Source organism: Ambystoma mexicanum, chromosome 12, assembly GCF_040938575.1.
Source record: "Ambystoma mexicanum isolate Mex_15411 chromosome 12, UKY_AmexF1_1, whole genome shotgun sequence".
In the NCBI taxonomy this organism is placed as follows: domain Eukaryota; kingdom Metazoa; phylum Chordata; class Amphibia; order Caudata; family Ambystomatidae; genus Ambystoma; species Ambystoma mexicanum.
The window spans coordinates 446846875-446861221 of record NC_090936.1 but is presented as its reverse complement, the minus strand read 5'-3'; the positions used below and the strand labels follow the sequence as shown (position 1 = coordinate 446861221).

The following is a 14347-nucleotide window of genomic DNA, read 5'->3' as shown; positions in this document are numbered from 1 at the left end:
AAGGAGTCCTCCTTGGATCCAGAGTTTGATTTCCCTTCCCCTGGATTACTTAAGTATGATGGCAAAAGTGTCTTTCAAACAATAGTTTCTTAAGGATCTCTTTCAAGCCGCTTCTTAAAGATAGCAAACAACTCTTTCAAATAGCTTCCTCAAGATAGCTAAAGTCTCTTTCAAACAATAATTATTTTTCTTTCAAATAATTCTTTTAAGATGACAGAAGTATCTCCGATGTACTTCTTTACCATATACTTTGCAAAACCAATGTTTCCCTATACAACTTTAATGGACCTCCTGGTATGTTCCCTTGCCAGGAATCCTTGATTGATACCCTGGTTTACTGTCCTGCTAGGGATCATATCACTTTTTATACAACTTGACTGGACCTCCTGCCAATAAATCCTTTCTGGATCTTACAGATCCTTTCTTGCTCTCTTCTGCCAGGTATCTTGCCTCCCAATGTTTACTGTCTTTTATTTCAACACAGTTGTGTTACTGCACTGTGCTTTCTACTTCATTGGCTTGAGGTACTACTTGTTGCAACTTTCCCCAGTGACATCACATGTATGGGGATTTGTTCAAGTTTTGCCTTTCTATATCTTCATTACTATTCATTTGCTTGAGGTAATACTTGCTCCAATTTCCCCCACATTGATATCTCATATAGAGCGACTTGTTCACATTTTGCATTTGTATTTCACTAGGTCGGTATTCAAATATCCATATCTGTTCATATGCCTGCTGGTACTGTGATGAATCCTATGGAATCCACACAAAAACCTTACTTCAAATCTCCTCCCAGGTGGCCAGGAAAAGGCCGACTCTACCTGATCCTAACCCTGGGGGTGGGGGTGGTGTTAGCTGGGAGGTGAAGGGCCCCAGGGAAATAGGAGAACTTTGTGGGCTGAGACGTAGTATTTGACTTCCTCATGTAAAGGAATATCCTTAGTACCAGAACATGTAAGGGCTTGCTGTCACTTTTTATTTTCTCAAACTGACTGTCGGCCTATAGAGTAAAATAGTCCTAAGCAATTATGTTCTAAGTCAGAACAACCCTTTTAAAGTCCCTGACACTTTATAAATGTGAAATTCCCTTCGAGTCCCTGAGAAATGAGGAAGAAGTGTTTAAATGTTACCATTTGAAATCCTATGTAAGTCTAGTCTTCTGTAGAACCAAATATTTCATGGAATCCTTAGTGTTTTGGGGAATAACTATACAAAGAGTAATGAAGTTGGTGATAATTTTAATAAGAAAGCTGAATTTTATATTGTGGACTTCATGTCCCATAAATCACAAAGTACTGGGAGAAAGAAGATTGCAGAGGCACAAGACTGCAGGTTGCAGTCAATCGGGAACAAATCCCCACACCCAAGGACTGGAAGGCATAAAAAGCCCCCTCAGGTGTAGGCCTTGAGAGAGAGCAGTAATAGAAGATGAGTTTTCCCACCTCCACGTGGCAGCAGAGGTCAGATGTGCGCTGAGATGCCTGGACCACGGTAGCGTATGAGTTAGATGTCGGTCCTTAGAGGGTCTTTTATGTTCAAGACCATGATTGCAGAGCTTGCACAGTGGAAAGCGTTGGCAGTGCAGACTCTGAGGCTTGCAGCTGCAGAAGTTGCAAAGTGGAAAGAGAACCCTTTAATAGTTAACCCCATTTTCTATCAAGCACTGGTGGCCGGTGAGCTTCGGAGAGTTGTGGGAGCCATGAGAGCCCTGCTTGTGACGGAAATGAGTGGTGGAAGCCATCAAGAAGATATTTCCTGACCGCTTTGGGAAACAGAAGCAGATGACCTGGAGGCAGCAAAGCAAACGGACGTGGGCGCCTTACCCGGTGAGTTCTGTTAGACTGTCCCCGCACAGCGCTCTGTAACCACCTGCAGGCCATGTCCTGGGGCCTTAACTATAGAAACGTGAAACGGAGTAAAACAAGTCGAGTTTTGAATACCGAACCATTATAAAACCGGTTCAGTCTTCTGTTGTGAACCAAGCAGATTTAAAATGGCGCAGATGGCAAATTAAGAACTTGATCACTATATCAGAAGAGTGTGATTGTGACATTGTGGGGCATAAGGGGCAATAGCTATAAGACAAATGATAAACCATCTTTGACAAAGCTAAACGAGAAACATACCCAGGCAATTAAGAACCAGAATTGTCAGACAGAAGAAGGCAGTTGATACTTTCAGTGTTGGTAAAAACTATTGCCCATATGCACTGGAGGTCCTAAAAGAATTGCTTAAACCCACATTGCCAAAGCCAAAGAAGTGTGAAATTGAAACCAAAGCCTTATCAGCCATTGGTTAGTGGAAAAGGGAAGAAACCAGAGTGGCAGGAAGGATGCCCTTCTGAAGCAAGACTGTCGGGAGTGTAGCAGAACTTGCAGAGTGTGGCAACCACATGGGTGTAACTAACAGCACCAGTTTAGTTGTTGTTTCCCTTGAAGTGTTTCTTAGATTTGATGGTGTGGAGCAAAAGCCATTGCTAACCTGTTTGAGTTTAACCTTTACCACAGAAGTACTTGCAAGTAGTAAATTGTTCTGGTTTGGCAGGAGTACATCAGGTCAAAGAATGTTGTAGTCTTTTGATCTGTTCTGGCAGTAGAGCACACCAGAGCAGAGAACTTTGTCTTATTAAGCCTGGCAGGGGAGTGGACCAGGTGGAAGCCATTGAAGTACTGACGTGTGGTTAAACATCTTGAAGTTGTTGAAGAGCCACTAAAGTGTTTTGTGGATTAATGCAGAATCATCTGGACTAATTAATCTCATTGAAGTAAGTGTTGCTTGAACTGCTGCAGAAGTATTTAATTTGCCAGCCACTTATGAACTGTTGGTTTAATTACAAGCTGGAACTTTGTTATCAAATTGGAACCAAAAAAAGAATTCAAGTGGACTATATGAGACACGATTTTCTTAACCTTTTTGGAATTGTTGAACAAAATCCTGCTTGAATATGGGGAAACGGAATTCACCCAAATTAGTAGGAGAAACTGTTATGATGTGAATTTAACTGTCATTTTTGTTGCTGTTGAACTGCCATATATTGCCTTGCTGTATGTTTAAGTGTGAGGCACAGAATCCTTTTTTGAGTGTTTCCTTTAGCTTATTTTAGGCAGGGAAATCCTCATCACGGTTGGGATAATGAAATGTTTATCCAACCTTTTGAGTCAATAAAATGGCATCTTTTGAAACATTCCCAAAGTTGTCCACATCACATATTTGACCCTTCACAGTACGCCCTGGGGTCCTCAATGGCTCCGGGTAGACTCACAGGTGTATTGAAGCATTTCCGACACGTGGCACATTGATGCTGTGTAGCTCTGGGATGGCCTCCCCTGCAGTCCAGACTTCCTTCCGCTCTCAGGGCAACCCCGCTTTCACCCACCAACTCAACCGCTGCTCCCCTGCACAACACTCCCGGCAGCTCCGCTGTGGCTGCCGGCTGACCGACTGCTCTCTCTGTGCCTGCCGTGTCCCCTCTGACCACGCGCCACACAGGTATGCAACGCTTGTGAGTTGGAGTGGAAATGCTTGCTTCTCTCAGCACAGCTCTTCTCCGTACTGCTATCTGCTTCCCTCGTCTTCTCTTCCTTCTCCAGCTCTTGTGTTTTAAATGCCCTGCTCACTTGGACCTCCCCAAAACAGCTAATCTGCATGATAAACTTGGTGTTTCTCTTGATCTTCATTAACTCCGTCTTCCTCATCTCAGTACCTGATGCTTTCTGGGAGTTGCAGTTCACAGATTTTCTGTGACTTCCAATATAATATTGTTCAGGACTTCTGTTAATAGAAATTGGAGACAAAAGATGTTAAAGGAGTGTTGTGTGTGTGATGTATGAATTATGTTTTGCCTAGTGATTTTCAAGGTGAGGATTTTGGTGTTTACCATGGGAAGGGCTTGTGTAGTGACAACAAGCTATCAACCTTTTAGAAATGATGCAGCCTTCTCTGTGAAGGGAAGAATACTGCATCATTCTTGATGGGGTCATCCTCTTTCCCCGATGGCCATCACCTCCCATTGATCCTCCCTCATAATAACCCCAGGATCAGGTAGTGCCTGCCGTCCCCTGGCCACGTGGGAGAATTAGTGATGACTCCATAGGATTCATCACAGTACCCTCTTTGTCTATATTAATCTCCTTGCACAGCTGGCTATGTACGATGCACTGGTTAGTTGCAGACTTGGTATAATTATGCTGATGTATAGCCAGCTGTACCCAAGGGAATTTTGCCATGCATACTCTTGGCTATTAACTCTGATACCAAAGGCTACAGATGCCAAACCAGATATGTCCAGTTTATGAATGGTGTTTGGAATCAAGCATGAGCCCACATCTAAGGGCAAGGTTGGGAGCATACCTGCCAAGGAGCCAAGTCTTGATGCACAGAAGAATACATCCAACAAAAGATGGCCTCTGATAAAGCTATTCTGGCAATAAGAATTTTTCTGAAGGTTAAGCTCTGCCTGATATCGCTGTACACCAGACCTCTGCCAGCCAAAAGAAACTGGACACTGGCAATCCCTTTTTGACTATTCAGGACCAGCTGAGTCACAAGCGCTCCAGGATCCCTTTCTGGTAGGAATCTTTGCTGACCTGTCCATACTTTGACGCAACACAACAGGCTGAAGCACAGAACACTGAGCAAACCAGCAAGCGATGGAGCCGAATACATATTGTTGCTACCTGAAGTAAAGCAGTAACTACAAGCATAAAACAAAAGTAATGTTGGCATGTGGAGTCCACTTCCACCTGAACTACCTCCGCAGGGCACCATCTGCACCTTTCCAAAACCTAATTTAATCTCCAGTGAACTGAACAGTGGCACTGTACCCCACCTCTAAGGTATTTTTCTTTTTCCACTACAGCAGCACCAATGGCACTACAGCAATCCTTTGCCTTGATTGGTGACTGCTGGAAGATGGTGATGCTGCTGTTGAACCTGCAAGGACCCAAGCATTAACTGCCAGCAGTCAGAAGATGCCTGACGACAAGATTTCTAGGATTCTACTAGCCCTTTTAAAGACACTTGAGCTGTCCCAAAGTAATGTCCTGGATTTAACATTGCCCTCTCTTTAACATCGGTTACTGTACTTAACCTTGAGTATCAATCGGCATCAGAGCAGTAGCCTGCTTATCCAATCCGAAGCCTCTATCGTACAAGACCCTGAATCAGGGGTTAGAACAATACAAATACTAAGGTAGCCCATAGGTATGAACTGCCAAACCAAATACCCATAAGTCTTGGTTGAGCTTTGACCTTGTGGTTGATGCGAACTAGTAATGACCATGACCTAAAAATGCTTCTCGAGACATTCTGAACCGGAATCACTTTCCTGTAACATGTTTATTTGTGTTAACACCTTAGTTTGCATTTAAGGGACTTCATGCCTTTGTCTAATGCATCTGTGTGCTTCTATTCCAAGTACATCTGTGCTGCTATGTATTGTCTACTCTGCTCCCCTCCAGAGAGTTGGCCTTGACTGCCAAACCAGTTATCTCTAGGTGAGACAAGGAAGGCTTGAGGATTGCCTGCTTGCCTTGGTTAGTGATGGTACACACACCCTACACATAGGACTGGGATATTCCTCCTAACAGTTTGCCCTAGTTTTCTCAGTGCTTAGTCCCTGGCGTAGTTATCTTGTAATTAAGCCTCATTAAAATATACATTCCCGTCCCTTACTATAGCCTCTGTTATTAAAGGTAAATCATTACTTGGAAATGTATAAACCACCACATAGTTGCAACTACGCCCTTCATACTGGCTCCAGCCATATAATCAAATTGTTCAATCTTTACTAAAAATACGATTCCCCAATGTCCTCTTCCTATTGTTTGCTTCTTTATACTCCATTAGAAGTATGTGAATTAAAGAAGAGGTCATGTTGCACGAGTTATATGCGTGCAGCAATGGTTCTGCAGCCCTGTATTGTCTATACATTCACGTGCAATTAACTCAAATTCCATTGAAGAATGAGGTGCCAGACTATCCTGAGCCTGCGTCAAAGGAAACTAAAAGTGGGCATCGTAATGAGACCCTTTCAACATGCCCGGACATCTACACAAAAGTATTGCTCCTACTGGCAAGTTTTTACAAGTATGTTGTATTTAAAGTTGTGCATGTGGGTCCCAAAAACCGAAAGGAAGATTAGGAAAAGCGCAGGCACTTAATGATAGTCAGGAACGGGGATTGGATCAGGAAGGGATAGGTTGGATTTATTCAAATCTAACAGTGTGAAAAGACCAGTGAGAGGTTGGTATGCTGATGTCATGCAGTGGAAGAAGGCGATGGCAATCGAAGTGCATAAAGCATTGTTGGGACATAAGTATACTGTATTATTTTGGACCCAGATGATGTATAACATATAATCGCAACAATATACTTCAATAGTATTGATAGGGGTTATAATAGAGCCTTCACTTAATTTGCTCTATTATAACCCCTATCAAGTTGGGGTGAAAGACCTGACCTATGAAAGCATTGCTATTATCACGTGATTTGTTTTTTTTTTTGTTTTTTTTGTTTTTTGGCCAAATAGCTCAGCTTACCAAAGATATGTCCACATAGCTAGGGGAACTGCAAATTGCCCATAAACCCTCACAAAAATGTCACCAAGTTTCATGCACAGAATAGAACATTTTTGCTTAGCTTTCCTTTATAAAGGTGATCTCCTAACATGCAAATACATAGCCCTAATGAAGGCTTCCAGCTGCAGCCATTATGCTAAATAGTGGGATTAATGCATTTGTTGACATGCATAATGTTAATATTTTGTGAATGGGTTCAGAGTTTACACTTATTCTGACATGCCCTCTATTCAGATTCCTTAATCAGACTTTAAACCTATTTTGAATAGACTGTCAATGTTTCTGAACAGTACATTTAAATACAAAACATTGCCGCATATTTTATAAATGCGTCAGTACGTTGATCTAAAGTATGGGAATAGAAGATGGATGCCGTAGTTTATTGCTGTAACTTGTACATTTCACAATTCAGAGCAATCACATTATTGAACAAATTCCAAATGTCTGCACTATACACACAACATTGTAGTTATTTTGAGTTTGGCCAGTTGAGAAAGATCATTGATGGTGATTTGGTGAGAAGGATTAGGGTGGGATGAGTTGGTAACCACTATTATCCAAGTTTGTGATGGCAATAGCAACTATTATCAGTAGATCGATGCAATGTAGAATTTAAATAGTGCAAAGGTTTCTTTAGGGTAGAAGTAGCATTTTCACAGGGATGTTTTATTTTTTTGAGATAATGGCAAGGACAAAAGAAACCGGTGTAAATTGACAGGATTAACAAGTGAAGTGAGTTCAAATAGGAAGCCTTACAAAAAATAGCAACATTTAATTGTAATTGGAACGGATTACCACTCTGGTCCTGCAAAGTTTGTCTCTATCCTGGCCTTTGGCCATGACTACTCCTACATCATTGTCTGAGCTGAGCTTCTCAAAAACGTATTTTGCTGACTTATTGTGCTTAAACCACGCTTTCTGTGTGGAATTTTAAGTTACTCAAGAGTGCTTGTCCTGGTGAATCCTATCTGATGGTCCCTTGTTATAAAATGTCCCGGTGGCTGAAAAATGCCTGCCTACTCACCTGTGTGTATATGTAGGGTGCCTCTGAGGAATTTAAATGAGACATTGCTGTCTCACTCATCCCTTCCATGCTATATTTCAGTTCTTGTATCTTTGTATGCTTTCCGTACAGATCTTACATCATCATGATAGCTGCTTTCTGAGCTATCTGATCATAATGGTTTCATTATTTCTTGTGTTTGCATAAAGTGGTGCATTGTGGTGATGCCACTTTGTAGTGCTTTGTGCAAAGGCGGTGAGTAGAAGAGGAGGAAGGAATAAGGAAAGGAAGGATAAGCACAGGGATGGCACCAGTCAGATACGCTCGGTTAACCATATTTTCTGCATAAGTATTTTAAGTCACATTGTCTGTCTCTGAAGTTATAGTTCCCAGAGACCCTAATTCATTAAGGGAGGTGTTGGAAGGCTTGTGAGAACACTAGGGGTTTCAGCGACTTCGTGATCTTTCAAAGGTCTTCTGTAGACTCCATCCCTAAGGCAGATTATTCCAAAGTTCCCCTGTAGAGTGGCATTACCTGTATCTCTGCATGAGTATTTGGCCTTTTATCTCGACTGCCTAGAAGGGGTGTCAGAATAAACCTCTTGAAAGGTTACTTTGGTGTAGTCCCCAAGGCGGCCCTGTGCATGCAAGTCTTCTTGGGTATTTATCAAAGTATAACATGTTCAATCACATTATATAGTATCCTGGCTCTTTTACAACTCGGATCAATGCTTATGAAATATAAAGCCTACAAACCATTTTAAAGAATATAATCTTTGTAAATGAGTCATGCAAGTAAAGATTTTTTGTGATCTATTTATAAAAGTGAACATTTGAGGGTGGCTGGGTTTGTGGCAAAACGTTCCTTAATTGATGTGTTATGTCTGTCTACAGAACCTGTTCGGAGAACGGGTACTTTTGCTAGTTTTTCATACATTTAAAAGGCATTTGTATACTTGCGGCATGACAAAGGTCTAATTTTTGATTATTATTACAGGTCTATGAACTTGATGGGACCGTCCATGACAGGGCTTGGGTCGTGGCAGCGTACGAAGACGTGGCTAAGCAGTTTGCTGAGGAGCATCCAGATTTCGTGGGAGTGAAAATCATTTACACAATTCACAGGTATAGAGCAGAGCGTCTGACCAAGTAGCTTTTTGTCCTACATTGCTCTTATGGTAGCATGGTGTGTTATTGGGCCTGCTGCAGAGTTCTGAGTTTAGCCTACAGGTTTGAATCCTGTAGGCTAAACACAGCACCTGACTGGCAGAATTTGACTCTACCAGCTCTGTTCCCTCGCCCATCCGTACAGACTGATGTTTGGTAGTTACAGTTCTGTTCCAAACTGTAAACCATCTCTGGCTTAATGTCCTTGTACTGAATCGGAAAAGGCAAGATTCCATAAAATGATCCAGTACCAAACCGTTTTGTAACTGCTGTCATGCAATGTGGTACTGATATGTGCCAGTAGACTGGTGCAAAATGTCATTGTATAATTTTGCCAAAGGCACAGTGCAGCAGGTTAACTATCAGAGGCGCATTTCCTCAAATACGCAATGCCCATTGGATTAATACAGCATTGGTGCACCCATGAAACATTCATGAGAAAATATCCAACTCTGTCTGATTTCACACAGCAGAGCAGTGCTTCACTCTAATGGATAGTATGTTCTTTTCACCAGCCAGTCTTTGCCCCTTCAGGGTTACTTTCTCCCAGGACTTTTCTCCTTGCTCATTATCGGCAGCTTCACCAGTCTCTCGTTGACTCGGGAATCCCAAGGCTTCTGGATATCCCAGCCGGTTCCCGTAGTCCCGCTTTAGGCTCCCCTCCTTCAGTTAAGGAATCTGCTCCATTCTAGCTCCGTGCTCTGCTCTGGCACCTGGTGGGCTGCTTCTGCTCTGTTGCTTCGCTCTTGCGTTTTTTATAGGCCTCTCCTTTCCAAGTCCTATAACATATTCTTCAATTGGATTTGATCACTATTAAATTGGAGGGGTCATATGGCCTAATTACATTTTTTGGCTCTGCTTCTGTGGCTTCCGTAGTCTACATAAGACCTGCCGGTCAACTTAACTCTAGACAAGTCCCAACCCAGCTTCTGTGCTTTGCACTGCTCTTCTGCTCATTTGTTTTCACAAGATTAGCACTTCACTTCGCTGTATGTGCTGGGAAGCACAGCTGATATGTGATCTCTGCTGGTAAGTGGGACCCAAGACCTGGTGGGACCCTCGCTTCCGCAGGGATCTCATCCCATCTGGCATATGGGTTTGCTATGGTTCTTCTCTGGATTTACTAGGTGTCAAAGGTTGTTCCCTAACACTAGACAGTCTCTGAACCATAAGGCCCAGCACATAAGGAAGCGCTGCATCTTTGATCTCTCATTGTGCCCCTGAGTTATAAGCCTTGTCTATGCTTGCAGTCTTTTTATGGCTATTGTTCTCCCAAGAATGCACACAGAGATCAGGTACAAGGTCTTGACCAGAGAATAATGGTCTCATCACAATCTGAGTCTTCTCACTCTAGAATGACAAAGCATTGATCCAGGCAAGGCAATGGAAGTGGAGAGGGGTTCTGCGATTCTCCTCCTCCATCTTTGCAGCCCATGGCTCCGGTGATGCTGCACTTTTAGACCGACATTCCTGGGCTGCAGTGTCCTCCATGCCTTGGAACAGAGTCCTGTATCACTTTTTTTTATCATATGATGGAGCATGGACAAGAGCTGCCATGAGTATAGAGGGGTGCCAAAGAGACAAAAAGGAGGCGGGAGAACATGGAAATGGTACATAGAAACCTATCTTTTAGGCGAAAATGAAAGGGAAGTCTGCAGAGGTGAGCAATGTGAAAGTAATTGTAGAGACTGTAAAAATAACAGATGAATGGAGCTTTAACGATGGATTGAAAAGGCTCAGCCTATGAGCATAGAGAAACGGGAGTTAAAGCTGGAGAAAACAAGAGTGGGAATGAGCAGTGCGATTGCAGAAAAGCACATGTTGTAGGTGTTCTAAACCTGTGACCCGGCTGCCCAAATGACAGCAACATGGTGGCTAAAGGGCAGAGGTGAACTGAAAATGTAAAGGTTCAGGGCAGATAAGGATCTGAGTAGGAAACCGTAAAGCTAGGAGTACACTGGTAAATCAGTAGTTTTTCTTTGTTAGAAAAGATAACCTGTTTTTGCGCCCTATGCTTTTTCTGTTATATTCAAATGTTTGAATATAACAAAGAGAAAAAGCCTAGGGCGCAAAAAACAGGTTTTCATCTTTTCTAACTACTGATTAATGCAACTGTCTGCTTAGGGCTGCACTTCGGTTTCTTGACTGAGACTGATCAACCATAAACTATTATATCAATTGGAAATTGCTACTACAAAAGGCTCGCCAAGGAATTGTGTAAGGCTGAAAAGGACTGTAGAGTCTTTAATTTTTTCATTCCGAGGACACTGGTAAAGGGGCTGTTCAGATTTCTTCGGTTCATACAGCATGTCTGGTCATCCATGGGTTCTTGCCTTAACAGAGATATAAATACACTTTAAAAAAGAGGTAACACACACAATATATTTAACAAGGGCACCCTCCTGTGGGGTCAATATAGTACACAAGTCTAGACAGGGTCCCTCTGATTACCTATTAAGCTCATTAGGAAACTTTTTTATATTTAATTTAATTAGTAGACATTTTATTGTACAAACTGTCTATTCTGCAAGCAAATAACCGTGTCAAAAACGTAGAACAAAAAACGTCGCTGATATACGAAAAGATTCAACCTACAGTCCCAAAAGGACAAACTAGGCTACATATTAATGTAGTCCTGGCACATTTTGGTATATCATGAGTCGTATTGTTTAAAAACTTAGTTTGTACACTAAATCCACGTAAATCTAAACATGTTATTGATAGTTACAGTTCTTTCTTTTGTGTAAAAACTGTAGTTTCGACTATGTGGGCATTTTTATTCTCTCAGCCCAGTCTTCTTCAGGACAAGACATATTTCATCGAAAGAGGTGTTTAAAAACATATCCACAGATGTAGCTGTTAACTTTGGTGCTGAAGGCAATTTCAACCAGTGACATTTAGAAAGTCAAGCCAAAACCAGGTTTCTCCTCCTCACACACCAGCCATCGGAGCCAGACAAATCTCACCGGTGTAAGTGTTCACAGCATCTCTGTCCATAACTCAGTGTGTAGTCCTCTAATGGGTCCTGATGTTCGCTTGTTTCTCCTTGCCTGGTCCGTCAGTAACTGGTTTGTCTATTGTCACTAGGGCTTTATTCATGCCTTAGGTGTAAACTAAATAAGAAAGATAGTCATGAAGAGTTTGTGAATATGACTGGAAAAGCATTGGAAAAGTATGGGCCTCATTACAAGTTTGGTATTTTGCAGCAATTCCACCAAACAACCACCAAAATCAATTACTGATGACGCCACTCGGTCCTTTCTATTTGCCACTGGATTGAGTGGTGGCAAGGTGACCTTAAGCCCCATATTTGGAGTCCATAGAGTCATAGGGATTTTGGTAGAATTACCATGTGTGGTAATTCTGTAATGGGCCAATTTTGGGCCTTAAAGTGGAGGATTTATATCCAGCATAAGGCTGGAGGTAAATCCTCCACTAGAAGATCAAACTCTGACTTTGGCAGTGCAGTAAGTGACGGTAACTGAATTACTGCCACTTTTTATCGCAACACCAAAGTAATGAGACCCAAATAATTCTGAGCCATTACTGTAGAAATGTGATGAGAACACACAAACCGATTATATTGAAAATAAAAGTAACACAGGGAAACAATAGAACATAAAATATATCCTATGAGAGCCTTCAGTCGAGAAAAAGGCCAGCCCCACAAAAAAGCTGGATCAACAGGTGACTCATAACCAATTGAAAGTTCACTCCGTTTTATTCTACTTATAAAAGGGATTAAGGGTGAATGAGGCAACAGTGATGGAGACCAACAAAGTAAGTTATCTCACCACATCCCTTACTTCCTCAGTATTTCCCACACCCCTTCTAGGAGGCAGGGGGTTAAAAACTCTCTGGGATTTTAGTGTCCAGAACATTCTGCCATGGTTGTCTTAGACTTTCTTGGCCCCACTTTAAGATTCTACCACCAACTACTCATAGGTTGTCTAAAAGTGGTCAGGTTGTCGGGCACGGCCACAAGAGATGGACCCTAGGCTATTTCCACCGCCCCCCTGTTTGGTCTTGGGGAAACCTCAATTGGATCTGTAGCATTCATCAACTCCATTAATCTGTCTAAACCTTGAGTTGGCCTGGATCTGCCCTCTTTCGACAAGCTTAGGGAACCCCATCCCCCGGTCCAGTTCTCTAAGGGCTCTAGAACCCATTCCTTCCACTGGCACCTGACCCCCTTTGTTCTACCGGTTGGTCTTTTTCTCCCTCCACTAATTGTCTGCTTCCTCTCATACTCGCCCTACTTATTCCTTTTCTCATCTTGTTTCTGTCCTTGAGGTCCTTTGTCCTTCTCTTGATATGATGGCTTATTTATAATGTGCATAATACCCAGAGGTTTCTAAACGTGGACCCGGGGATCGAACGTGTGGTGCTCCATGTCGTCTTGTTTGCAAGGACGAGCATGCTGCCCCTTAGCTATCCTCCCGAGACAAACCTCATTTGCCACCTTTCCATCAGTCCTTATCTTCCCTTCCTGCTTTTTCGCATTCCTCTCTTGTCTCCTTCTGTCCCTTTTTCTTCTATCTTTTGCCGGTGGACCTGCCCTGTCTTTGTTTTTCACTGTGTGCTTCTCTTTAGATATTTTGCCGTCTCCTCTCTTGCTCTCCAATATCTTGCTCCCTCCGCTCTGAACTCTTAATCCACGTTATTCTACCATACTCTATTGTGCAATTTCCATCTCTTCTGCACATCTGCTGCCCAACGTCTAACTCCCACACATCCCTCTCAGTACAACCTGCTTTTAAATGTTTTTTTTGCACGCATAATTGAAATTGGAAGCAATAGACCTGAGGCAGCTGTGTAACATTTAGGGGCAGTCTTTCGAATTAGCAAGGACCCATGCTGACTAAAATGCACCCCTGTAAAGCTTTTTCTGCTGTCGGTAGCTGCACGGCTGTAAATTCCAAGGCCATAGAGAGGCAATACACCATCTTGGAGTCATCTGTTCTGTTCCCCTGACTCCAGAATGGTGGTACACAGTTGCTCTAACCCTCTCTGTAAGGCCTGTCAACTTCTTGGAAACCTTCCACCTGTCATGTTTGTTCCTCAGGCTTATTTACATAAATGTTATCCTGCAATCTGCTTATCCTTCTGGTCATGGGCTTGCGAGTAGGGCTCCTCTGTTTGGCATGATTTCTCTTCCTGTTTGCGCATCCTCTTTTGCAGACTATGGTAGGTATTTCGAGAAGTAATAGATTTATAGCGTGCCACGTGCAGAATAAACTTTGTCAAGGTGTGAACCAGCCATGCAGACCATAAAATCAGTGAAAGCTAGAATGCTGTTACAGATGTGACAGAAAAGACTAACCGAATAACCAGGTTTTTAAAGATTTTATTTTTCATTCATGCTCGCAATTCCAAGCGTATTACCAGCAGTATGGAGTCCACAGTAGACATTTCAATTACTACAGGTATCCAGTCCAACATTACTGTGCACAGCTCCAGTGAACATGAAGTTTTGTATTATAAACAAACCCAAACCTTGCCTCTTCTCCCCCCCCCCCTTCCCCAACATGTATAGCTTTACCCATGTTCCTCTGGGTTTTCAGTATATTGTTCATTCTTACAAGGGAGTGCAAGT

General features: G+C 42.5%; 1 protein-coding gene across 2 annotated transcripts in view; it reads left to right on the top strand.

Annotated features, from left to right (window-relative positions):
* The window catches only part of ADA2 (adenosine deaminase 2), a 470094-nt gene that overhangs the window by 283912 nt on the left and 171835 nt on the right, over positions 1-14347 (top strand). For both annotated transcript variants that reach the window (XM_069628655.1, XM_069628654.1), the window contains exon 6: positions 8582-8709. In XM_069628655.1, the coding sequence (XP_069484756.1) occupies positions 8582-8709 (128 nt within the window). The remainder of the gene's footprint in view (positions 1-8581; positions 8710-14347) is intronic.